Source organism: Brassica rapa, chromosome A04, assembly GCF_000309985.2.
Source record: "Brassica rapa cultivar Chiifu-401-42 chromosome A04, CAAS_Brap_v3.01, whole genome shotgun sequence".
Lineage (NCBI taxonomy): Eukaryota > Viridiplantae > Streptophyta > Magnoliopsida > Brassicales > Brassicaceae > Brassica > Brassica rapa.
This window is the reverse complement of record NC_024798.2, coordinates 3,427,075-3,452,542: the sequence shown is the minus strand read 5'-3', so window position 1 is coordinate 3,452,542 and position 25,468 is coordinate 3,427,075. Positions and strand designations below refer to the sequence as shown.

At 34.3% G+C, this 25,468-nt stretch overlaps 4 protein-coding genes across 7 annotated transcripts; 1 reads left to right on the top strand and 3 right to left on the bottom strand.

Annotated features, from left to right (window-relative positions):
• Positions 1-1,061: 1,061 nt before the first annotated feature.
• On the bottom strand, positions 1,062-7,849 carry LOC103863219 (glutathione reductase, chloroplastic). 2 transcript variants are annotated; one of them, XM_009140978.3, is made up of 10 exons: positions 7,308-7,831; positions 6,649-6,874; positions 6,291-6,569; positions 6,032-6,208; positions 5,868-5,921; positions 5,616-5,764; positions 5,237-5,471; positions 5,010-5,144; positions 4,814-4,907; positions 4,021-4,326 (listed from the first exon to the last, which is right to left on the bottom strand). In XM_009140978.3, the coding sequence occupies exons 1-9, from the start codon at positions 7,646-7,648 to the stop codon at positions 4,890-4,892; spliced, it is 1,614 nt and encodes a 537-aa protein (XP_009139226.1). In that variant the 5' UTR covers positions 7,649-7,831; the 3' UTR covers positions 4,021-4,326; positions 4,814-4,889. The 2 variants fall into 2 exon arrangements, with proteins under 2 accessions (XP_033145571.1, XP_009139226.1); XM_033289680.1 differs by lacking the exon at positions 5,868-5,921 and having other exon boundaries at positions 1,062-4,326; positions 7,308-7,849.
• Positions 7,850-8,513: 664 nt separating this feature from the next.
• LOC103863217 (histone acetyltransferase GCN5) lies at positions 8,514-13,436 on the bottom strand. Of its 2 annotated transcripts, XR_004457255.1 has the most exons (14): positions 12,893-13,378; positions 12,744-12,808; positions 12,587-12,667; positions 12,254-12,346; positions 11,805-11,973; positions 11,353-11,396; positions 10,994-11,093; positions 10,810-10,878; positions 10,652-10,703; positions 10,290-10,408; positions 10,106-10,199; positions 9,707-9,848; positions 9,387-9,623; positions 8,514-8,600 (listed from the first exon to the last, which is right to left on the bottom strand). XR_004457255.1 is itself a non-coding variant. In XM_009140977.3 (13 exons), the coding sequence occupies exons 1-13, from the start codon at positions 13,376-13,378 to the stop codon at positions 9,560-9,562; spliced, it is 1,578 nt and encodes a 525-aa protein (XP_009139225.1). In that variant the 5' UTR covers positions 13,379-13,436; the 3' UTR covers positions 9,371-9,559. The 2 variants fall into 2 exon arrangements, 1 of the variants encoding a protein (XP_009139225.1); XM_009140977.3 differs by lacking the exon at positions 8,514-8,600 and having other exon boundaries at positions 9,371-9,623; positions 12,893-13,436.
• Positions 13,437-20,799: 7,363 nt separating this feature from the next.
• Positions 20,800-22,308, top strand: LOC103863215 (probable arabinose 5-phosphate isomerase). Of its 2 annotated transcripts, none has more exons than XM_033290647.1 (3): positions 20,800-21,513; positions 21,590-21,836; positions 21,869-22,305. In XM_033290647.1, exons 1-3 carry the CDS (start codon positions 20,878-20,880, stop codon positions 21,889-21,891), a joined length of 906 nt encoding a protein of 301 aa, XP_033146538.1. In that variant the 5' UTR covers positions 20,800-20,877; the 3' UTR covers positions 21,892-22,305. The 2 variants fall into 2 exon arrangements, with proteins under 2 accessions (XP_033146538.1, XP_009139224.1); XM_009140976.3 differs by having other exon boundaries at positions 20,816-21,513; positions 21,590-21,813; positions 21,921-22,308.
• LOC103863214 (probable inorganic phosphate transporter 1-7) lies at positions 22,065-25,061 on the bottom strand. Its single transcript, XM_009140975.3, has 2 exons — positions 24,929-25,061; positions 22,065-24,522 (listed from the first exon to the last, which is right to left on the bottom strand). Exon 2 carries the CDS (start codon positions 24,499-24,501, stop codon positions 22,888-22,890), a length of 1,614 nt encoding a protein of 537 aa, XP_009139223.1. The 5' UTR covers positions 24,502-24,522; positions 24,929-25,061; the 3' UTR covers positions 22,065-22,887.
• Positions 25,062-25,468: the final 407 nt, after the last annotated feature.

The following is a 25,468-nucleotide window of genomic DNA, read 5'->3' as shown; positions in this document are numbered from 1 at the left end:
TAAATATACAGTTTTTAGGTGAATGTTCCACATGTAGCATAATTTATAGATTATATACAAACTTATATTAATTATACAGTTTGCATGGCCATTGCATAGATATGTATAATATTTAGAGTTATATGTATGTATAATTTATAGATTTAATGTATGTTTATAATGAAATAAAAAATTACTTTGCGGTTTATGTTAATATATTTGTATATTGAAAAAGAGAGCGTGCGAGCACGTGACTTGCTCACATGTTATTAATATGTTATTACTTATTTGCCCTTGTTTGTGGTAATATGCCACGTGACTTGCATTAATTACTTGCGCCAAAATGTACAAACAAAAATCAAGGGAGTGACTGGTGATGGTTGTGAGTGCTCTATACAATTCCAATATTCTCTGCAGTGAGAAAACTAAAGCAATCAAGCTCTAGTAAGAAAATCTAAAGTAATAGGCCAAAAACTTTAAAACAATTCTATAGTAATAAAATCTAAAAATAGAACCACAAAATCTAAAGCAAAAAAATCAAATCTATATAACCTTTACTAATCAATCTCTGAAAAAGAACGTAATCGCTTACAACTAGCGAAAAAAGAGTGAGATAAGGCTACGAGAGAAAAAAAATTACTGATTCTCGCTTGGGATTTGGTAATACGGCATAATATCTGATGCACTAATTACTTGCACTAAAATAATTTTCTGTAATTAATTACTGCTTTCAGCAAAAAAAAAAAAAAAATCATTTTTGAATCATGTCGTGATAAAGCCAATAAATATAATTAGATTGCATTATTTCAACAGAATTGATATTCTTTTTTAATTATGGTAAGAGATAGAATTATCGTTCGAAAGAAAATAAAATTATGTCTGCTAATTCGTGGGTGTAAATGCATTTTAGAAAATCTAAATCTAATAATATTTTTTGTATCTAAATTTATAAGACTAAATATATTTTTCAACATTCAGATCCGTCTAAATTTTTAAATATTTAAATTCAATCTTCATTACTTTTTAGTGTGGTAGATATTTGTAAATGAAGTATGTATTGATATTTTTGATTAGTTTGGTAGTTTTTAAACTTATATTATTATTGAGTTTTTTTAGAAACAAATACGTATCAATTTCAGATATTATTAAATGTAACACCGTTTGAGTTGTTTGTCATTTGATGTAAGTTAGTTCCTAGATTACTTTCTCTTTTTTTTTATCGGAATTAAATAAACTGAAAATAAAAGCAACAATTAAATTATAATTTTGAGAGATGAAGGACATGTCAATAAAAATCATTAAACTGAAATTCATTTTAATATATAGTCGAATTTATAAAACTTAGCTGGATGATAGAATTAGTAGCACAATAAATATATTTAGTTCATCATAACCCAGAAACCTTTTAAATTTTAGATTAAATCGTTATAAAACGCTTACCTGCAAAAATATTTATTTTAAAAGTCCAATATATAATTTCATTTAGATGTAAATTTTTTTAAAAGATTATCATTACCAATAAATACCTTTCCCATCATAAACCTTATCAGATTTTAAAACAACTACTTTAAGGTCGTAATACTTCTCAAACTCATTTCAGATCTAATAAAACTAATAATTAATTTTTATTGTTTTAGACTATTTTGAGTTAATACATAATTTCCACGTAAATAATCCAATCTCTTCGCAAATGAGAAAAATTAGCCACATTATGAAAATAACCAAGAAACTGATTTTTTTTATTTACTTGTTATTGATCAAAGATTTTTTAGAAACTCATATTTTGTGCGTCAAGCATGTGTGTCACATTAAAAAAATCTGTAAGCATCCTACACAAATATCATACATCATATAAAAATAATACCTTAAAAGTAGTGTAGATATATTAACATGTAAGATGTTGAGTAATTTTTGTAAAATTAGATTCATTTCCCATTAATGTATAGTTTAATTCACGATCATAGTGTAAATGTACATATTATTTCCATATATCATATAGAAAGTTGATATGGTAAGAACTCAATTTTAATAGCAAGTAGAATATTTGTTTACCATCTTTATATTGATTCTTTGTTGTTTGTGTATTAAATTTTGATGTATAAAATAGACTTCACAACAATACTAATAATTGACATATATATTTTATATGAATTTTAAACCATCAATTTTTTTCCATTAATTGTATACATTAATTCTTTAAGTATAATCATTTATAAATATTTTTCAACATATCCAACTTCTAATTTGTATTTCATGCAAGTTTGAAAAATCCAAAATTGACGGAAAGAGAATGAGTCGTAGAGATGACACTGGAGATCATTTATTTTATAATTTTTATTAAAAAAATTTCAATCTTCTTATTAAGAAGAGAATGAGTCAGTAGAGATGACACTGGAGATCATTTATTTAACATTCATATTATTATTTATCATAAATAAATCCACATATCTGATACAAATATTATAATGCTTTTTTTAATGACACTAAAGATATTTAGATATTTATTGTTAAAAAATGTAATATAGAATTTAGATTGTGTATTATATTCACAACATTTAGCAAGAACTCTTACAAGGAACATTGGAGTCACAAAATCTCTTAGGATCCGAACAAACACTACTACCAGTTGGTCTAATATTTTTTCTTACACTCATTTCAACATAGTAACTAGATCTTGACCCGCACGACCGTGCGGGTTTTCTTTAATAGTAAAATATTTTAGATTATGTAATAAAATATATCACTAAATTAATATAATTTGGCGTTATATATTATTTAATTTTATAATAATATTTATGTGGCGTATAATATTATTATTATAAAATTTATAATTTTTTGTGACAAAATTTATTTTAAAAACATTATTATGTAACAATACTGATTTACATAATTTTTGTTTTATTTCTAAATTTGAAATATATGTGGAAACTAGATTAAGTTGAACCTACATAATAGAAAATTTGGTATATAGTTATTAATTAAACCAATTTAATATAGCTGTTTTAATAATAAACCAAATTGTTTTTAAACTTAGGGAAATACACATACGTTAATAATAATAAAATCTTATGTATACAATATGAATAAAGATCAAATGTTTCATCTATGAGGTATAAATTAGTTGTATTACATGTAAAAACATTTAAATGTGTGATTTTAAGTGGTATAAATTAAAAAAAAATACATATAAAATAAGTCATAATTTTTGTGCTAAATAGATAAGAATTTTTATTTTAAATTAGAAATTGAAATGAATATTTATTTTCAAAAATATCTTTTAAAATTCTTCTTAAATTTAACTTTAAAAAATAAATCAATTTATTTTTTAATTATCATTAAAATACTATTAAAATTATTTTATATAATAATTATTATTTTTACAATCAAAACTAAACTAAAATTTAGTTTCTAATTATACTTTGTGATAATTAAAATTTTAATTAACTAATTTCAAAAATATATTTTAAAAAGATTCTAAAACATATTTGAAAGATTTTGTTAGACATTTCTTTAAGATATTTATTAGTATTTCAAATAAAAATAAAGAAATTAAAAATATGATAATTAAGTTATGTAAGATTTAAGAAATTTTCTAAGAATGGTCCAAATAAAAACATCACACATAAAAGAAGTCATAACTTCTATTTTAATAGTATAGATAAAAAACAAGGTATTTTGTGTTAATTGGAATTTTATAAGGACATAGTTTTATTTTTCTTTTCTGTGCATGTGTCTTCATTCATCAATGATGTTAGATACAAATTCTCAAATTTTATAAGGAATGAAAATAATAATAAGATTAATTTATTTATGAATTATAAAACTTATTTATCAGCAAGAACTGCTTAATAAACTTTTGTTTAAAGCATTATAAATAAAAAGACACATAGATTTTCAGTTACGAATAGGTAATGACGTTTTAATCGTATTCTAATATATGGATGTTGAGTACAATATAGTTTGACTTTTCAAACTTGTAATAAAAATATTTATGTATAGGAAAACTGAAGTTTATTTATATTATTACTGTAAAACAATTAATTAGGAGTAAAAAAAATTACTTAGGAGTATAAAATGAAAATAAATGTAAAATAATTTCAAGTGGATGTTGAAATGAGGATTTAATTATACTAGTCCAGGGAATGATAACAATCGTAGAACTTTATTCAACTAGGATAGTGAGATATTGGGAGAGCTCAGTTTTAGAGCTCTGGTCAATATAAGCTCTCCTGAGAATCTGGTCGACAGGTCGAGTAAGTTACACGATCAAACAGTTTTGCACCATGGTTATGAGCCTTATGACATCTCCATTGATAAAAACGTTGGCTCTTGATGGATATTGTTCTCCTGCAAACATGCAGGTCGAATAGTATCATACAAAAATTACATATTATTCTAGTGTGAGCTATGGTTTTTTTTTTTTTTTTGATTCAGAGTACTAATATGGCATGGTATCAACTGGACCCGCATGGCTCAAGCAAGTTGGTCTAAAGTAGTTTAGAGCTGTTGCTGGAGCTAGACACACAAAAATATATATATTTGGGGAAATATCGAAGTTTGTTTTTGCCCAACTCGGCTTGACTATCGGTCGGCCAGGGCGGTTCTGAGATTATGAGAGCCACAAACAATTTAGCAATGATTTTTTTTTTAATTATAAATTTGGAGGCCTTTTTCTATGTAATTTTTTTTTTTTTAAATGGAGGCCCTATGCCAATGTCTATGCCTAAGACCACCCCTGCAGTTGCACAAAGAAACCTAAATATGGTATGAGCTTATCAACTGCATTTTTTTTTCTATGTTTAGAAGAATACTGAGGAAACTGGTGAATACCTACCTTGTCAGGAAGCTCCAATGGTGTAAATCCAATCTTATTTTGCAACCTTCTCTAGACCCCTGCAGCTGTTTTAGCCTCAGGACTTGCCTTTCCCCTGAAATGAAATAGGGAACACCCATCTTTTATCCATGTTGCAAAACAATGAGAAATAGCTACATGGATAAGCTTTTTTTTTTTGTTTGTTCAGAAACAAAACCTCAGAGGAGCCTTTGCGAATTTTCCTGGTTGGAGTCCTCATTGTGACAAACTCCTCAGCCGCTGTGGGGTGAACACCCACTGTTGCGTCAAAGTCAGCCTTAGTTAGGCCAGCTTTTACAGCAACCCCAAATCCCTACCAAATCGAAAAAAAAATCATCTCAAATCATATAAATGTCTCCTGTGTTTATTTTTTTCAGAGAAGATGAACCATGTTGATAGTGAAACCTGGATTATTTCTGGTGAATCCTCTCCACACATGTGAACACCAAGAACTTTATCGGTGTTTGCACAGACAATGAGTTTCATAAACACCCGGTCTGGAAGTCCTGAAAGCGTAGCCTTCAATGGCTTAAAATGTGATGTGAAAACATCTATGTCCCCATATTGTTCTATGGCCTGCTCTTCAGTTAGACCAACTGTTCCAATAGGTGGTTGAGAGAAGACAGCGCATGGAACAGCTCTAGTTGAATAAAGAACACATAAAGGATAAAAAAACATCAAAAGACAGACTACAGATAACAGTTATAGAATGTTCTTGATCTTAAAAGGAGTAGTAGCGGTCAGAAACTCAAAAGGTTAACACTGTTCAAGACTGTCATGTTACCTATGATCAGGCTTTGTTGGTTCATTTTGAAACAAAGTTTTAGCCAATGCACCTCCCTCCATCAAGGCGACCGGAGTCAAGTTAATCCGGTCAGTGACATCCCCAACAGCCCATATCGAAGGAACAGATGTCCGTGAATATTCATCAACCTTTACCAAACAAAGTGGCAACGTGGAGATAACTTTCAGCAATGCAACAAAAAAAAAACAGCCAAACATTATTACATCAATAGGAAACCAATAGACCATATACCTCTATTGCTCCATTTTTCGCCAATTTTACTCCAACATTTTCCAATCCTAAGTTCTGTTATCACAACCAACATGGCATCACTGACCAAATCATACTCTACAATCATTGTAACAACTTACATTTTAAGTCATAAACAATGCTAACAGTCTCCAAGTAGATGATACCTTTGTATTGGGCTTGCGACCAGTTGCAAACATAACATGTGAAAACCCATCAACAGTTCCCTTGCTAGTCTTCAAAGAAAACGACCCATCTCCAGATTTGATGATGGCTTCAGGGGACTCCTCTGTGTGGAACTCAATGCCTCTCAAAGACATCTGCTCTCCAACAAAATCCCTAACCTATCAACAAGAACAACAATTAAATTGAGAAAAAAAATAACACCAAAAAAGATAAACACAAGCAGCGGCCAAAGTTACTCACGTCTTCATCAAACCCCCTCAGCACCTTCTTTTGCCTAATAAACACATGAACTTCACTGCTGAGACCATTAAATATTCCCGCAAACTCCAGGGCAATGTAGCCACCACCAACGATCGCAATCTTCTTGGGCTTGGAAGGCAAATCAAGCGCAGCATCTGAATCAATAGCAAACTCTCTTCCTGGAATGTCAGGAATGAAGGGACGTCCACCAACTGCAATCAGAATGTTTCTAGTAGTATAGATTCTCCCATCTACATCAACAGTGTGTGGGTCTATAACCTGCACACAAACTCAAACTCAAAAATCCATATTCTTCCAAGTAATACATAGAAGCATGATGAACTATTATTAAGCCTACCTTTCCACGGCCTTCGATCAACTTGACATTAGCATTGTTGAGTATATTCTTGTAGATACCAGTCAGACGCTGCAACTCAGCGTTCTTGTTGGCAATCAATGTAGTCCAGTCATGAGAAGGGTCGGTGTCATACTTCCAACCAAAGCCGTGACTGTCTTCAAACTCGTGAGTGTATTTGGATGCATACACTAGTAACTTCTTTGGCACACATCCTCTGAGTACACACCTGTAGAATATGTACCAACCACAACAACTACACTCATTTGTTTTGAAAAAAAAAAAAAAGTATTGACCTTTTTAGATCTAAAACAGCTTCGAATGAGACTTCTCTACACAAAAGTGCATAAATGTGGAATCTTTCAAAATATAATTAAGGTTACTAAACACCTTCCGACAACAAATGTTTCAAACTGATCTCGTGGTCTGGTCTCTAAGCATATAAAGTTTTGATTTTTAAATGTATGAAGTTGTAGACTTCTCTACGCAGTCAATATCTAAAGTGCCTAAATGTGGGAGCTTTCAAATGTAATTAAGGTTACTACAACAAATGCTTCAGACTGATCTTGTAGTCTGGTCTCTAAGCATATAAAGTTTTGATTTTTAAGTATATAAAGTTTTGATTTTTAAGTATATGAAGTTGCAGGGGAAAGAAGGCTTACGTTCCTCCGACGCCTCCGGCTGTATCGGAGGAGATGGTGGAGAAAGGGAGCTCGCAGACGGCGGCGGACGCTCCGAAGCTCGTGGCGAAGCGGGAGGCACGGACGCCGCCGCTTCCGGCGCCGAGAGTGAAGAGGTCGAAGTCGTAGCGAAGGTCAGAGTCTGTTCCGTAGTCGTTTTGGGCACGGCGAGAGGGATTGTAGCGGTGGTTTGAGAGTAAGGTGAGACGGGGACGGAGAGACGATGATGGTAGATGGATTGAGATTGGGAGTTTTCTGCAGAGGGTGGTTTGAAGAGATGGAGAAGATGAAATTGTAGTGGTCAGCTTCGGAGTCGTAGCCATCTTTTGCGTTCTCGCTCTCTCTACTTTTCTTCGTTTTAAGTTTCTGTGCGTATATTATTTTCTTTTCCCAACGATTCTCTTGGATTTTATATGTTTTGACTCTGATTGTCGGTACAACAGTTCCGGCTGTAAAGGTAAAAGATTTATACACACACGTTAGTTCATCTCAAACCAAACTCCAAAACACTATTTTAGTGTAATTTTTACAGTAAAACCTCTCCAACCTAATTGCAAAAATCACATCATTTTAATTTCACACTAAATTTGATATAATACTATTCACTACACTAAAATACTATTTATTTATTTTATTAATAAAATTTACAATTAAATAAATAAAAAATTAAACATATATAATATTATAAAATAATTTTATTGTGAAGTTTAATGTTGTGGTTGGAGAATAACATTTTTTTAGTGCTGAAATTATATTAAAATAGTGTGATTTTGATACTAAAATAGTGTTATGAATTAGAGATGCTCTTAGCATTAATGCATGTATAGATACACCTTGAAATGAATGGTCTAACATTATTTTAGTATCAAAAATATACTATTTTAATTTAATTTTAACATTAAAATAAAAAAATTCTAATCATAACACCAAATTTCGGACTAAAACTATTTTATAATATTATATTTATTTATTTATTTATCTATTATTTATTTAATTGTATATTTTATTAATAAAATAAATGAATAATATTTTAGTAGAATGAATAATGTTTTAGTGTAAGTTAATAATATTTTAGTTGGATGAATCATGTTTTAATGCGGTAAATAATGCCACACTAAATTCTATGTAAAATTATAGTGTTACTAGTATAATTTTTGCACTTGGATTGAAAAGATTTTGGTATAAAAATCACAATAAAATAGAGTTTTGCGAGTAGATTGGAAATGACCTTAAGACTTGTTCAGTGCCGACGAGAGTACCTTAGCAAAATATCACTTTTTTTTTTCCATATGGTAATATTATTAAAAGGACGAAATCAAGTTACAAACATAAAACCCAAAAAACTAAACATAATGGCTCAACACTGGCCCAAACATGAAACAGGCCAAAGAGAGGTCCAATCTCAAAAAAAAAACGTGAGACGCGACACACATGTCACGCCGAACAAAAACGTGTCGAAACCCTCAACAGCGAGGCACGACACGCGTCAGAAGGAGAATCACGCCGGAGACTGGACAGCGTTTCACCGGACCTCGCCGGAAACTGAACGGCGCCTCACCGGATCACACCTGGAGAAAGCGCTTACCCAAACTCACCACTTCATCAGCTTTGCATGTTACCACCAGAGAGCATCAGACGAGAAATCAAGATCTCATCCAGAAACAAAGCCCCCATTCAAACGACTAAATCATTCACTCACCCTTCATACACCATTATCCCTTGATTTCAGATCATCGGAGAGCATCAATCGAACAAATCGAGATCTCATCCGTCACATCAAACCATCAAAACATGAAATCAAGCTGAGTCACCACTCAAGAACCCATAGACAAAACCGCCATCGACGAAAGGATCGTACGACGCGAAAACAGAACCGGCAAAAAAAATGTTAAAGGAGTCATCTTCTCCCAGAAACTAAGCCGGCCAAGCCTGAAGATCCAAGGTTTCCCAGAACCAAACCCAAAGAAAGATAATCAAAACTTTGATAGAGCACCGATGAAAGCTTCATCTCATCTCCAAGAGGAGAGAGAGAAGTCCCGGTCTCCTTTTGCAAAATATCACTTCACCATCATATTACTATTCTAAACATATGTTCGTTTGCAAATATATTACATATACACATACATAATCCACGCTCAAGTCAACATAATAAATAATAAAATATACTTTAGCTTTTGAAATAAGTATTTCAGTGCCGACGAGAGTATCTTAGCATAATATCAATTCACCATCTTCTATTGAGATTTAGCACCAGACTGGAGAGCTGCTTGTACTTTGCTAAAGAAATGTGCTTGCAACCTTTCAAGAGAACAACCAAAAATTAAATTCACTTTCTTTTCATAATTGAGCAAATGAAAGGGGCAACAAAGAGAAATCTCAACTTGGTTGCACATCTGTAGTACACAGTATCTGGGGAGTTGTAAGTTCTACAATTGTTAAACATCCTTCTCGTATCAGCCACAAACATGTCAAGTGTCATGTAGTACTGCTCGGACTCTACTCTCTTCCCAATTGTCTTCAGATCTGTGTTTCATACCAAAGTTTATAACATATTTGTACTAAAACGAGCAGTTACCATATTACCAAATTATTTCAATCAACAGAACAAACAATCGGTCGTTCTCCTGTATAAAGAAATCATCTCTTGATTAAGTTGCATTCATTCATTCCTCAGCGATTAATTTTATTTGTAGAGACTATTATGTTTTCAAGGAACAATAAAAGGATAACAAAAAATGTATGGCATGATAATTCAGTGTTCAACCGAACTGTATTCTTACCAATGGGATCTTTAATAAATTCATAGTAATCAGGAACATCGAGAGGATCAACTGGTTCTTTAAAAGGCCAAGCATCAGAATGGTCTTGCATTGTCTGTTGCCAATTAGATTAGCTGGTCAAACTAAAGAGCATGTAATTGCAATAACGTATAAAACACTTAAAGGAAGAAAGCTTATCACAAACCTTCAAAAGCCCGCGAATAAGTGCATTCAACTGCTTTTGCTTTGTTACACTATCTCCAGAACCACTGAATAATGTGTAACGCGTGTGCCCCCACTGATCTGGGGTCCAACCTGCGTCCCCTGTAACATTTTTTTCATAATTCTTGTAATTAGCACAGATTGAGCTATATTTACACAGTATAACAGATTAAAACCAATGCATGTTTAACGCCAGTTACGGAAGCTATATTAACCCTGAGAGATAAATCTATTTTTAAAGCCAAATTTTACTATTACATATTAACCCAAACTTCATAGCTAACCAATGCGGCAGCCACTAGCACAAACTGCAGTAATACCATGGGGGGTAGAATCATGACTTACTTAAGCCAGGAATATCCTCAACTCTGATATTTTTAGAACTTCCACCTTCTTTCTGCAGAAATGATAACATTTATTATACTATTCGAAACATATTTCTTTTTTTTTTTGCTGTGACATGCAATAATAGTCACAAAAGACACACAACCATTGATGTTCACCTTTTGAAATTCAGCAACTTGATACACATTCTGACAGTTTGATAACTCTCTTATCATTTCATCAATTGCCTGGCATTAAAAATAGTACAACGGGGATCAGAATCTGATGGACTTGAGGTTTAATCACCAACTTGAAGGCTCAAGAAATTATTTCATCAGAGGTGAAGTATAATCAATGGCTTACTTTTCTCTGCTTGCTAATCATGCTTGACAAATTTGTATATTTAAGCTTTGGATCAATTCTGCATTCCATAAGTAGGACACCATCATAGTCTTTGATGTACCTGGAAAAATAAAAGTTTTTTATTTTAAAGATGTGGAAAAGAATGTAAAGCCAACTTCCGGAAAGCTTTTTTCGGCATGTGATACAGAATCTCTCTGATACCATGATCAGCTAGGAAGTAGAATGATGTTATTCTAAGTTTTATGAGTTTAACTGAGACTACAAATATTCTATTCGGACATCAATCATATAATAAATCACAGAATGATGATGAGTACGGCAATGAGCAGTTTGAACTAAGAGATACATCGTTTACATACCCATGCCATACATCTTTCTCCAAGTAAATCTCTTTAGTAAAACTCTGCACAAGAAAATAGTCTTAGCATATTAAATTAGTGAACAACTATAAAAAAATTACAGAACTTTAGTGCCCCAGGGAGTAGACTAGATAGCAAAGAGTGGAAACATAGTTTTTTTGAAGAGAATATATGCAAATGAGAATAAATGTTTATCTAAAGCAGATGATAATAAAGACGAACTAAGCCAAAAGATTTAGAAAGTTGTTTTAACAAAAGGAACATTTTGCAAGTAAAAACCCAAAATCATCAATGATTATGCACACAAAAATTAAGCATGCAAAAACTGCTTGGAGCCGTTCAGAGCTCCGGATGAGCTAACAAATACAGCTAAAACAACCAAATAAATTTTTTTTTTTTTTTTTAAACAGAGAGCAGAGCCAAATATTGCGGAGAATATGAAATAGACCAACCTGTTTGAGAAAATAACCAACAGCATTGTTGTCAGCATAAGTAAGAAAATGCGTCAATCCATCAACATCTCGTGCATGTTCTTTCAAGTGGTTCATCAATCTGGTACCGTAGCCTTTAACTTGTTCATCTGCGCTGATTGCACAAAAAGCTATTTCTCCAAACCTCTGCCTGAACCCCAGGTAAAACAGTGAATTAAATAATTAAGCATGCCTAGACTGTAATCACGCTATATATCTTCTTTGTTTCATCAACAACACACATAATACATTTACAGAAGACTTGATTAGAAAAAGCAAAATCTATGCTCGATAAAAATAAAATACTAAGTCAACATACTATTATTTGCTTTCAGTCTTGATATATTTAGTTTAAGGAAATATCTTAACTAATAATAAGAATATAATTGTTGTAAGAATGTTGGGAATAGTGAGGCGAAGGTTGGCCTTACCTGTGATATGGACGATACGTGATACCACCTACAACAAGAGGGATGCCACCTTCAACCTCATTTTTTCTTAGGACCATGACAGACTTATGTTTCCTGGGTAAATAACATAAGTTGCAGATATCAGAATGCTTACAAGTAGGCCTGGGTGTTTGGGTACCTATCTATGACTGGTTGAATCCTAAACCCGTTCGGGTTTTTTTAAACTTCGGTTCGGATTTTTCGGGTCGGTTCAGGTTCGGGTTTTGGTTAATATGCCTACGCCTACTAACAACAGTGAACAGCTCAAAAGAAAACTACATGTTTCACATTAGTTAAAAGAATGTTCTTTAATACCTATCCATGAGAAGGCGAACAATGTACTCCTTTGGCATATTAGGCAGCTGTCTTGCAAATATGTTCTTCAAACCAATCAAACTGGAACAAAAAATTATTCAAGACAAATTACACTGTAAATTAAAATCTAAAAATCTGTGACATAAAAGGAAAATACCACATCATATGGTCATCAACGCCATCATTAGAGTAACAGACAAATTTGAGCCGCCCAGCTTCTTCCTAAAAGACAGATAAGTCAACTGTACCTTTTTTTCTTTAAGGACAGAACATAAAAAAAAAAACAAAAGAGAGATAAAAGCGAACCTCTCTCCTCAAAGCCTCTTCTCTCGCAATGTAAGCCCCGCAGGTCAATATCTTAGCAGCCTCATCCTTCGGCGCAATCGCGCCAGCTGTCCCAGTCCCAGCCTGAAGCTCCACCGTTGAGATCTCCTCCGTCTTAATCTTAGCGTTGCGACTCGAACCGTTGACATCGAGTCTCGCGGCGGTGAATGTGCGGATCGAAGAGTCGTGATCCGGTTCGGGAGCGAAGTCTTCCTCGTAGCCGTCGTGGACGGCGTACTCTGATTCGTCGGGGTCTGAGCCGGAATCGGCTCCGCGCGCGGCGGAGAGGCTCTCGAGGTCGTCGTTGGAGGAAGGAGGGAAGGAAGTGGAGGGAGGAGCGTGATCCTCAGACGCGGCGAGTTTGCGTTTGTGGAGGGATGAAGAGGCGGAGGCGGAGTGGGAAGGAGAGGGAGTCTGAGAGCTGCGAGAACGATTGGCTGCGTTGAGGTGAGAAGAGTGAGAGTCCATTGTAGCGATCTAGGAGAATTAGCGAAGGTGATTGATTGTGGTCGTTGCAGAGTAAATCGCCAAGGCTCTCGGTTGGTGAAAAGGAATCAAATGCTTATATATATTCTCCAAATAAAAGATATTCAAATAACTTTTTAATTTTTGAATAAAAATACTAATCTTGTTTTCTTAATAATTATAATTATACTAATAAATCTTGTTATACTAATAAATAGTATTGAACCTTACACAAGTTTATTGAGATTTTTTCTCTTGAGAGTGTTTTTGGATTTTAAAATGCATTTAATTTAAGAGAAATAGTATTATACAACTTAGTCCTGCAATTCCAAACAGAATCGAACCGAAGATTGTGGATTTCGGTTCTTGTTCGGTTAGGAACAACACACCGATCAGCAGATGTTTAAAACATCTTTGGTTATTGCATCGGTTCGGTTCTTTAAGTTCCAATCAGTTATCTGAATTTTAACTTATTTGTCGGCTAACTTAAACATAATCAGTTAACCTAATCCCTTTTCTCTTTCTCTCAAACCGGAGCTTCTCTCTTCTTCGTTTCGTCGATTCTGAAATCCGAGTTACTCGTCTTCTTCGTTTGGTTCTGACCACGAAGTAAGCTTCTACTTCTGTCTCTCTAGTTCTATGTCGGTTTTCAGGTTGTGGTTCAGACTGTTTGATGTTTGAGATTGATTTGAGAATTAGGGTTTCTTTCCAAAATCAATTAGGGGTTTTCGATTTGGATTGAAAGAAAAATCAATTATAAATGTTATAGTGTTTCATAAGGGTTGTTTGTCCATTTTCAGTTTAGGATTCGAGATGGATTTGGGATTTAGGGTTTCTCTGGAAATCAATTTCCGGGTTTAACGTTTAGTGTTTGGGTGCTAGGATGACTTGATTATTAGTGTTTCTTGTTGATATTCATATTCTCTCTATTTTCTAACTGGTATTCATTCATCTTGTTATACAGATGTCAGGTTATGAAGATAATGATGAACTTCTTGGAGATGGCATTGAATCACATGCAAATGTAGCTACTGGAAATAAAAGATCGGCTTCAGTAAGATTAACATCTGACCTTCCTCCGGTTCCAAATAAAAGGCTAGCTCATAGAGCGACGGTGTGGCAACACTTCAATCAACATGAAGATAACCTGGGCCTCTGCAATTGTCGCTACTGTGGCCAAGAGATCGGATGCGACACCAAAAAGAGTGGGACTAGCGCTATGAAGAATCATATTGCTCGGTGTAAGTTGTTCAAAGCTTTTGAGGCAAGTGGTAATCATCAGGGTTTAGGAACTGATAGTAGTGGTGTAGTTATTGCGGTTACGTACAATGCTAGGTTGTTTAGGAGATCTGTGAATGAGATGATTGTGTTGAATGAGCTGCCATTTTCTTTTGTGGAATCCGAGGGGTTTAGGAGGTTCTGTCACAATGTCTTGCCCATGTATATGGTTCACTGCAGAAGGACAGCAACAAAGGATATATTTGGCATGTTTATGAAAGAGAAATCGAGTTTGAAGCAGTTGTTTTCTTCTGAGAAGAAGAGAGTCTCCTTAACCACTGACATTTGGACAGCTCCGACAACATCCTACAGCTACATGGTAGTCACAACGCATTGGATTGATAGAAACTGGGATATGCAGAAAAGGATTCAGTTTTAAACATGTGACATATCACAAAGGAGACACCATTGCTGAGCATCTGAGTCAGTGTCTAGCGGATTGGGGAATTGAAAAGGTGTTCATAGTGACAGTGGACAATGCTAAAGGCAATGACAAGGCGCCACTATGTTTGTTCACTGAAGCTTGTAGACAACTAGGACCTAATGCTCTAATCAAGGATAGTGAATTATTACATATGCGTTGTTGTGCACATGTACTGAACATGATAGTCAAGGATGGTCTAGCTGAGGTGAAAGTGTAGTAGCTATCAGGAATGATGTCAAGTATGTCAGATCATCTGGTACACGACTTCAGTCATTTCAGTTGAGGGTTCTAACTTTATTTCTTTGGTCGTATCTTGTTTTTATTTCTATTGTCTTCAAATACCACCTTCTTCCTCCGTCTTACTTATTAGCCAAAATTACAGCCATAAATAAATTTTATGATAACCTAAAATTATAAAATCTATGCAGAAAAGCTGAGCGAGATTATTGTCAATACAGAAAAAACAACATTAATATATACTAATATATATATATATATATATAATTATATTATTTTAAAAATAATTATATTTAATAAATTTAATATAAATATTTATTAAGAGTAACATAGACTTTAACCGTTCTAACTTTTAACGTAATAGCTCGATTGCGAAACATCACTTCGCAAATAATAGTATAGATTATTGTAAATTTTAAAATTAATTGTAATATTGAATTTATATTAGTTTAAAACTACAAAATAGATAATCATAAAATAATATATCTATAATAAAATTTAAAATATTTTAAAACTACAAAATAGATAATCATGTGTAATTTTTTTTTTAATTTGGACCACCCTTAGAAAGTTGTTTAAATTATTTTTTTATAAATATTTAAATTATTTGAATTATTCTAAAACAAATAAATCATTTAGATATCCTATATTTTATCTAAAATTGTATCTGAATAAAAATCTTTTCATATCTTTTTTACAATATAATATATATTTCATTTTTCATTAAAATAAACCTTTTAAATATTTTAATAATTTCATATTTATTTAAAATAAATGTATATTTAATTTTCACTTAAACAAAACTTTTTAATATTTAGTTAATACCATTTTTATTTTAAAATTAAATATATATATATATATATATATTACATTTTAACAAAAAACATACTTTTAAATATTTAATTAATTTTGTAATTATACCTAATCTCATGTAACATTTTTATTAAATTTGCAATATTAATTTTTAATTAAATTTTTGATCCTTAATCAATAAAATTTCATTTTGAATCACGTGATTTAAAATATGGTATCACTGAAAATATAAAACAAATAATTATTTGTATAAAAATAAAAATAATCATCTGCACGGTTGTGCGGATCAAGATCTAAAATATTTTTAAAACACAGGAAATACTTGGGAAAATGAGAGAAATATGAGGTCATTGAATTTCTAGTTTTCATCATTTCTATCTTTAAAAGTTCCACATGCATTTTTAGTATAACCCATTATTTTTTATTTCTCAGCAAAAAAAGTTATATATAAATGACTAAATTCAAATGCATCTGGTAAAAAACAAAACAAATTAAGAAAAATCTTATATATTAAAACAGAAGTCACAACTTTGATTCATGTGTGATTTTTTTAAAAATGGACCTAATGGACCTATTCATAGAAATTTATATTATATTTTAGTTCAGGCTAATAATAAATAGAATTTTTAAAATATTTTAATCATAATATCTTTTGATATCTTTTCATTTTAAATATAAATATATTTATTTTAAAATTCTAACAAATCTGTTTAAAAAGATTTTTACAAGATCTTCATTTTCGAAATTATATTTAAATATTTTTGCTAATTTCAAAATTAGTTTAAAATATTATTATACATTAATATATTCAGTTATATAAAATTAAAAATAAAAAAATCTATAATATTTTATTTATTATATAATCATAATCAATCATATTAAAATAAAATTATTATATTGAGCTAAATATAATAAAATTGTATTAAATTTATATATTCATTTATTTTATTTTCGTAATTATAAAATATTTATGTTCAAAAATAAAATCTAATATGTTGGTAAGATGGGTTAACATTATCAAACTATATAATACATGTATAAAAATTAACATGTATTTCTTTAAAGTTAATAATATAAAATCTTTGTAACTACTTTAATCATAATATATTTTCATTTTAAATATAATATATATTTATATATTATATTTTAAAAATTCTAATAAATCTGTGTAAAAATATTAAACAATAACTTAATGTATTTTAAGTTATCGTTTAAAAATGAAAATAAATAAATTATATCCTATTTTATCTACTTTATAGTCAAGATCATGTTAAAATATAATTATTATACTAAAATAAATATGATAAAATTATATTCAAGTGATAAATTAATAAATTTTATTTTCATAAATATAAATTATTTATTTAAAATATAATATGATGATAGAATAGCTTAAAATTAACAAACTATATAATACATGTCTAAAAATTAACATATCTTAGACTTTTATATATACAATAATAAATTATCTAATATTGGTAAAAAGAAATCCAGTTTTGAAAGACGGATCAAAATTTTAGCATAAATTAAATACAAAATAATTTTTAAATATATTTTCTCATTAATATATTAATTTGCTTAATAACTAAATGCAAATACAATAAGATAAATATATAATAAGAAGTGGTAAATACATACGGTTTAAACAATTAATTAATTATAACATGTAAATTATAAAATTATTGTATTTGAAATAGTTATATAAATATTTAAGTATATGATTAACATTAAAAATATATACCACTTATGTTCTAAAATAATAATTTATGTATAGAAAAGTGAAAACAATCACCCGTGCGGTTGCACGGGTCAAAATCTAGTAGTAAACTTATAATAGACATCATCGTAGTACATAAGAATATCAGAATATATCACCAAATAATTTGTAAATAACACTACTAAAAGGGACATATCCTGTGTCCAGAGAACGCCACGTCATCAAAAATATTCCCCCAATCAGAATCAGTTAATCATCCACGTCAGACGGGCTTCTCGTGCTGATCCATCCAGAGTCGATCATATAATAAGGTGGACTTTTTTTGGGCTTCCTCTGTTCTATTTTCGATCTGGTTTGGACTCAGCTCGCAGGAACCGAAGTCGAGGGATATGATTCTCCTCGCCGCTTTCGCTTCGTCTTCTCAGAGAGAAACAGATCGAAGAACAAAGAAACCGATAATTGATCGAGCAATTTACTTTCGTTTTGATCAATCAATACGTTCTTAATGGTTCCGTTCCATCTCCCTCATCCTCTCCTTCTTTATATACTTAGATTCTTTCCACGCTACGTATCATTTATTCAAAGCTACGTATCATTTATTCAGAGGGATTGTGGGTTTTTGTCGTTATGGACCCTGGAAATTTTGGTCCGAATAGCTTTCCCTACCCTTTTGCCACTGAACTCATCTAGCGACGCAGACGACGACCAGGTTTGTCCGACTCCACGAGTGAAACTTTACGTGGAGGAGATAAGATTCGGTGAAACCAAGCCCTCCTCTTCCTCCTTCAAGGCGGCGAGGAAAGCTAGATGTAAGGCGGAGAAAGGTGAAGGTGGAGAAAGGTTGACGTGTCGGTGTCATCGAATCCCATAAAGTACAGAGGCATAGACGGTGGGGGTGCGAAGGTCCTTCGCGGCGGAGATAAGGGATTCTTCGGCCCGCACTCGGATTCGGTTATGGACTTTCGCTACGGCGGATGAAGGTGCCATTGCTTAGGATCGAGCTGCGATTCGTCTCAAGGGCCACAACGCGCAGACAAATTTTCTGACTCCTCCTCCTCCTCCTTCGCTGGGGGAAACGCCGGTTATCGATCTACAAACAATTTCCGGCTGCGATTCGGGGAACCAGAGCCTCTGTTCTCCGACATCAGTTCTTCGATTCAATGTCAAAGAGGAAACAGAGTATCAGACAGACCTGGAGAGGAAACCAATCGATCTGGCGGCGGAGGTAAAGCCAACCGTGGGAGCTCATGTTGACATGAATGTAAGTTTGTTTTCTAGATTTTGATATTTTTGTATTCAAATTATTCCCACGAAAGTACGAAACGCTCCGTGTTTATTCATACCTATAATTTTTATATTTCTGTCTTATTTGCAAGTTGCGTGAGATTTAGGAACTTAGCTCTAATTAGTAAAGCTACTCCATGTGCTGTTGATCTGTTGAACATGTGATAGCTTACTCGCTTTGTATATCATAAAAAATATATGATCTCAAATTTTTTTTTTTCGAGTTCAGCAAGGTTTTATTTAATTGTTAAGTCATGTTCAGAGTAGGCTATGGATGGATCATGGCGCTGTTATATAGGTAGGTACAAAGCATGAGGCTCGCTCCTGGGAATGCAGCTAGAAGAAAGGTATATCACTGTAGCATGTGTTGACTATAGGTAACTAAAAACACAGTTTATACTATATGTGTAAAGGCATGGAAAAAATACTAACGTTGTTATCTTAGTAGCCTATGAAACGTGTTGTAAACCTTTTCTACTGATGGTTACAAAAGATCAACAAAGCAAACCGTGGTCACCTATTCCCCATGAGTTGAAAAAAGGACAAGTTAGATTTTACTCCCCATGAGTTGAAAGAAAGACAAGTTAGATTCTATGGAACTGTTACATCTTCCTTTTTCTGTTTAGAGAGAACCAATGAGTTTGGCTTCTTTTTTTCCTTGCAGGATAGGGAATGTAAGAGCGGCAATCTAGAAAATTCTCACAGATTCTGCAATGAGACATGTAAAGAAACAAACTTGGCTTCTCTAGATGTTTTCTCATTTCGGAAATCAATGTTTGGTTCAGACTTTCTGGAGCATGTTGATATTAATGATGTCTCACCAAAATCCAACACATCTCTTTGAGCAGGTTTTGTCTGATATGTGACTGAGACTTACCAAAAAGCTCTCACGGATCAATGTAACATTAACATGTTGAAGATGTTAAATGAGGCTAAGAGATTGGTGGTTCTTGTGTTTGCTTCTCAGATTGTTTCAAAAGATGCGTTTGGATAACACCCAAGTCTGATAAAAAAAATTGAGTTTGGAATTTAGTGTTTGAATGTGGGCTCAAATCTTGGGTGTGCTTTGTGAACAGACAAAAGTTTCTATGGAAGATCTTATATATCGGTACTGGATAGATCAGCAATCTTTTCATATGCTATCATTAATCACTAAAAATTTAGTTCAGGTCATAATTTTTTTATATTTGTATCAAATAATTTGCTCTTTTTCCCCTCTGTATACATTTAACAAAGTTTTAAATAAAAAGATACAAGAAATCAAAAATCAAAACATATATATAAGTAAGATAAACAAATATTCAGATCATGGGCCTGATTAACTGGGTTGTAAGTGCAGACATTTTGTGGAGAGAATTTTATAATTGTCTAACTACTTATATTTTTATAATAGATATTTTTAAATCAAAAATAAACATACAAAATATATAATAAAAAGTAAAACTTAAACAAAAATCCCGGGCGTAGCCCGGGCCGACCCTAGTCTTCTTAAAATTGCATGGGGTTTTTATAAACAAGAACAAAACTAATAAAGAAATGGATATGCTTATCAACCAAAGTACTGATCCACCCCTCCGTCTCCATTAACGCACACGGATTAGGCTCAATCAATCACCGCAGAAACACAACAAAGCACGAATTTACTGATTTGCCCCTCCGTCTTTCTCCATTTAATGCACACTATCTTTTTTAGATCTCAGCAAATCGAACAAAGAAGAAAGAAACCTCTCTCTCTCAGACAGATCAACAATGGGATCTCTACCACCGACACACCTCGACTTCTCATCTCACCAAGACATCTCGAAAGACAACCTCCTGACCCTCTTCAAATCCCAGCAAGACCTCCTAAACCACTTCTTCAAACACCTCGACCTCACCCAAACCCTCTCCTTCTCCCGCCTCCTCCTCTCCGCCTCCGGCACCGTCTTCTTCACCGGCGTCGGCAAATCCGCCTTCGTCGCCAACAAGGTCTCCCAGACCCTCGTCTCCCTCTCCTTCCGCTCCTCCTTCCTCTCCCCCCTCGACGCCCTCCACGGCGACATCGGCGCCCTCTCCTCCCGCGACGTCCTCGTCCTCTTCAGCAAATCCGGCGCCACCGAGGAGCTCCTCCGCCTCGTCCCCTGCGCCAAGGCCAGAGGCGCCTTCTTGGTGTCTCTCACCTCCGTCCCCGGGAACCCCCTCGCCGGAGTCTGCGATATGAACGTGCATTTGCCGCTCGAGAGGGAGCTGTGTCCGTTTAACCTCGCTCCCGTGACGTCCACGGCGATTCAGATGGTGTTTGGGGATACCATCGCGGTTGCTCTCATGGCGGCTAGGAACCTGACCAAGGAGGAGTATGGTGCTAATCATCCCGCCGGTAGGATCGGCAAGAGCTTGATCTTCAAGGTCTGTTCTCAAAGTTGCAAACTTTATAAGCTTTAGGGTTGGGAGTTGAATCTATTTATTGGGCCTTTTCTTGCAGGTTAAGGATGTTATGAAGAAGAAAGATGAGCTTCCGGTTTGTAAAGAAGGAGACTTGATCATGGATCAGTTGGTTGAGCTGACCAGCAAAGGGTGTGGTTGTTTGCTTGTGGTTGATGCAGCTCATCGTTTGATCGGTACGTTCACTGATGGAGATCTTCGCCGGACTCTTAAAGCGAGTGGTGAAGCTATCTTCAAACTCAGTGTTGGAGAAATGTGCAACAGGTTTGGTGTATGCTCTTCTTTAGATCTTATTAACATTAGTATATGCTCTGCTTAGCTCGTAGGAAGATTGATATGTGAATGCTGAACCTATTGTTTTGATAAAACAGGAAGCCGAGGACAATTGGACCTGAAACAATGGCGGTTGAAGCTATGAAGAAGATGGAGTCACCGCCATCGCCTGTACAGTTTCTACCGGTGGTCAATGAAGACAACACCTTGATTGGAATTGTTACATTGCATGGTTTGGTTTCGGCTGGTCTCTGAGCAAGAAGCTGCCTCTATATGTCAGAGTTTATTACACACATAAAGTTCATTCTTTTACAGAAACCCCCCGGGTTCAGAATATTGATTTGTATTGTTGATAATATTCACATTTAGTGAATTTGTATTGTGTTTCTCCATGTATTGTACTTTCTTTACCACTCAAAAAGATATGTATAGAGTATGAGACTTGTATCGTTGCCCTCTCTTAAATGTATTATCTTTTACAAAGCTCTCGTTTCTACTCTTGCCTTCATTCATGTCTTAAAAAGCTAAACATCTTTCCTAGAGTTGATGCACTTAGTAGCACCATGCATGAATCTCATGTGGTTGCTGATTGAACAGAGATGGAACTGCTTTGGTTTCAGTTTTGGTTTTGCACAGTTCTACAGTGATAGAACTGCTTTATAACAATTGACCAGTAGCTATCTCAAGTACAATCTATGGCTAGCTTTCTTTTTTTTTTTTTTTTTGTCACTGACTATGGCTAGCTTTCTATCAATTCATTCCTGACTAGCATTTCTTCTTAGTTCAATGAACAGCCAAAAACACAGTTTCATCATAAAAGCTTTGCATTGTCTCCATTTTCATTTGTTACAAAGAATGAACACCAAAAACAAAACTGTTCTTAAAACTCCAAAAAAAACAGATACGTAAAAGAATCAGATCCTATATATCATTTAACGATCAATAAATAAGTGGACATAAAAGAACAACAACTTAAGCTGCTAGTGAGAAGAAATCTGTAGAGTAGAGTGAACAAAAAATACAAGTAATTAAATAACACAAGTGTTTTTGAAATCTCTATGCAGCTTATACCGTGCTGTTTTGGTTGTTGTTGCTGCTGCTACTGTTGCTTTCATCATTGTTCTCATTCTCACCAGACATTTCCTCAAGAGACTTGCCTTTAGATTCAGGAACCAACAATGTAAACACCATCCCCAAAAAATTAACCACACCCAAAACAATGAGCGAGTTCTTCACACCAATCCCTGGAGGGTATCCATGTTCCGTCTTGTTCTTGTCAGGACTCTGTGCTAAGTACAAGAACCCAAACGCACCGACCATTGCTCCCAACTTTCCAGAAGCCGCTGAAATTCCATGGCAGGTTGATCTAAACCTAGCCGGGAAGATCTCAGCAGGCACCACGAAGGTTGTGGCATTCGGTCCAAAGTTTGCAAAGAAGAATGTTAACGAGTACATAGCCACGAACCCTATTCTGTTATCCTTGTGAGTCCAATGATCATAAGGAATGGCAAGAGCGAACATGAAGACGGTCATGAAGAAGAAACCCATCATCTGTATCGCAAACCTACCAATGATGTCTATAAACGCCACTGTGAACCAGTAACCAGGTACCGTGCTGCACAAGGCGATTAGGGTTTGCGCACGCGCGATCTTGAAAACTTCTTGAATTGCGTTCATGGTCTGTGCCGGAGGGATCCACCCAATGGCGCTAAAAATATCTTTCTGGAAAAGATTCTGACTATAGAAGGCGATGTCAAGCAAGAACCATGTGCTTGTTGTTCCAAGCAAGTGAAGACCATGACGTTTCATGAATTCCTTGGAGAACAAGCCAAATTGTCTAGACTGATCTCTAGAGATCTCTTCAACTCGTTGATGCTCTGCTTCTATCTCAACTTGCAAAACCTTAGACATGTTCGAAGCCGCTAGCTTCGCGTCCTTGGCCACTAGAGCCGTGTACCGTGCCGTCTCGGGCATCTTCGACCTCGAGTAATACGTCATGGCAGCAGGCAAAGCACCAACCATCAGTATTATCCTCCACACGTAATCAGCCTGAGGTACCGTGGACATCAAGGCATCGACTTGATAGGCCGGTGCAGGAAACCTAGCCTCGAAAACCGCAGCTATGATGATCGCAAAGATCCCACCTGTCAAGATACCAAACCCTTGCATGGCGAAAACCGCGGCTATAAACGCGCCGCGTGTCTTTTTGTTAGCGTATTCAGACATGATCGTTGCGGATAAAGGATAGTCACCACCTATGCCAAACCCTAGCCAGAACCGGAAGAAGCATAGCGTGGTCATCACGGTTTTAGGTTTGTTGCCAAAGGAGAGACCTGAAGCTATCGAGCAAATGACCATGACCATTAGAGTCATGCCGTAAACTTTTTTCCTCCCGAGTTTGTCACCTAGCCAGCCGAAGAAGAGCTGGCCCGTGAGTGTGCCAACAAATGCAACGCCGTTAACCGCGGCTGAGACGTTTGGAGGTAGGTTTCCTGGCTTCACTGAGCCGTCCACGTGGTAGTATATGCGGCCAAGAAGCTTAGTGACTAGGGAGATGCAGAAAAGGTCGTAAGCGTCGGTGAAGAATCCCATTCCGGCGACGACAATGGCGGTGAAATGGTACCATTGCGTTTTGGCAACGTCGAGTGCGTTTAGCACGTTGAGTTGATCTCCTGCCATTGCTCTCTTTTAGCTTTTCCTCTGCGTTAATAGTAAAAGAAAACACATTTCAGTATTGCTGATTCAAACACGTTTAATATTTAATACAATTTTTGTATTTTCATCAACTAACAAAAACATTACAAGACAAACACAAATACTGAGACCACATATCAGAAAATATCTTTCTGGAATAGATTCTGACTATAGAAGGCGATGTCAAGCACAGGACTAGTTTATTATTAAAGATCTTCAGTATGTAGTGAGTAAAATTGTTAAATGTGGATCTTTATAAAATGTTAGAATTATCCATGTAAGTCATTTAACATTTGTTATAATATTACACAAAAAAAAAACAATAACCAAAGACCTGCTTGATCCTCATTTCTCATATAAACAATAATCGAAAATAGATTCACAAGACTAAACTAATGAAGAAGAAACTTACATGAAGAGTATTATTCTGCTGCTTACTCTCTCGCAGACAAACACTTGAAGAATTGTCTTAGAGAAAGAGAAGAGTCTTTTTGTTGTTGTTTCTCAAGAAACTGTAGAGACACAGAGAGAAAGATGAAGAATGGTTGTGAGTGATGAAATAGAGGCAGCGTAGCACAAGGCTATATATACATGATCACTTTCTGTTTTTGCTTTGACATATTCTTTTCTTTTATGTGGTATATTCTTGTGACAACGACACCGTTTATTTCTCTTTGACTTCTTGTTTTTCGCATCTACTTCTCATCCACCGTTCTGTTTTTCTTTTTTTCAGTTAAAAAAGTTTGTTTTGGAATTTGTTTTTACTGTATGGTTGAGTTTTTGAGACTAACGGTCAAAAACTCGTTTTAGGCTTTAGCATATTCCTAGGAGAAAACAAAAATATTCGGACATATGAGCTGTTATTTTCATTATGGTAATTGATCCCAAGTTAATGCAGAATCTGTAAGAGAAGACCACCCTTAATTGTCTCAGATATTATTACAAATGCATA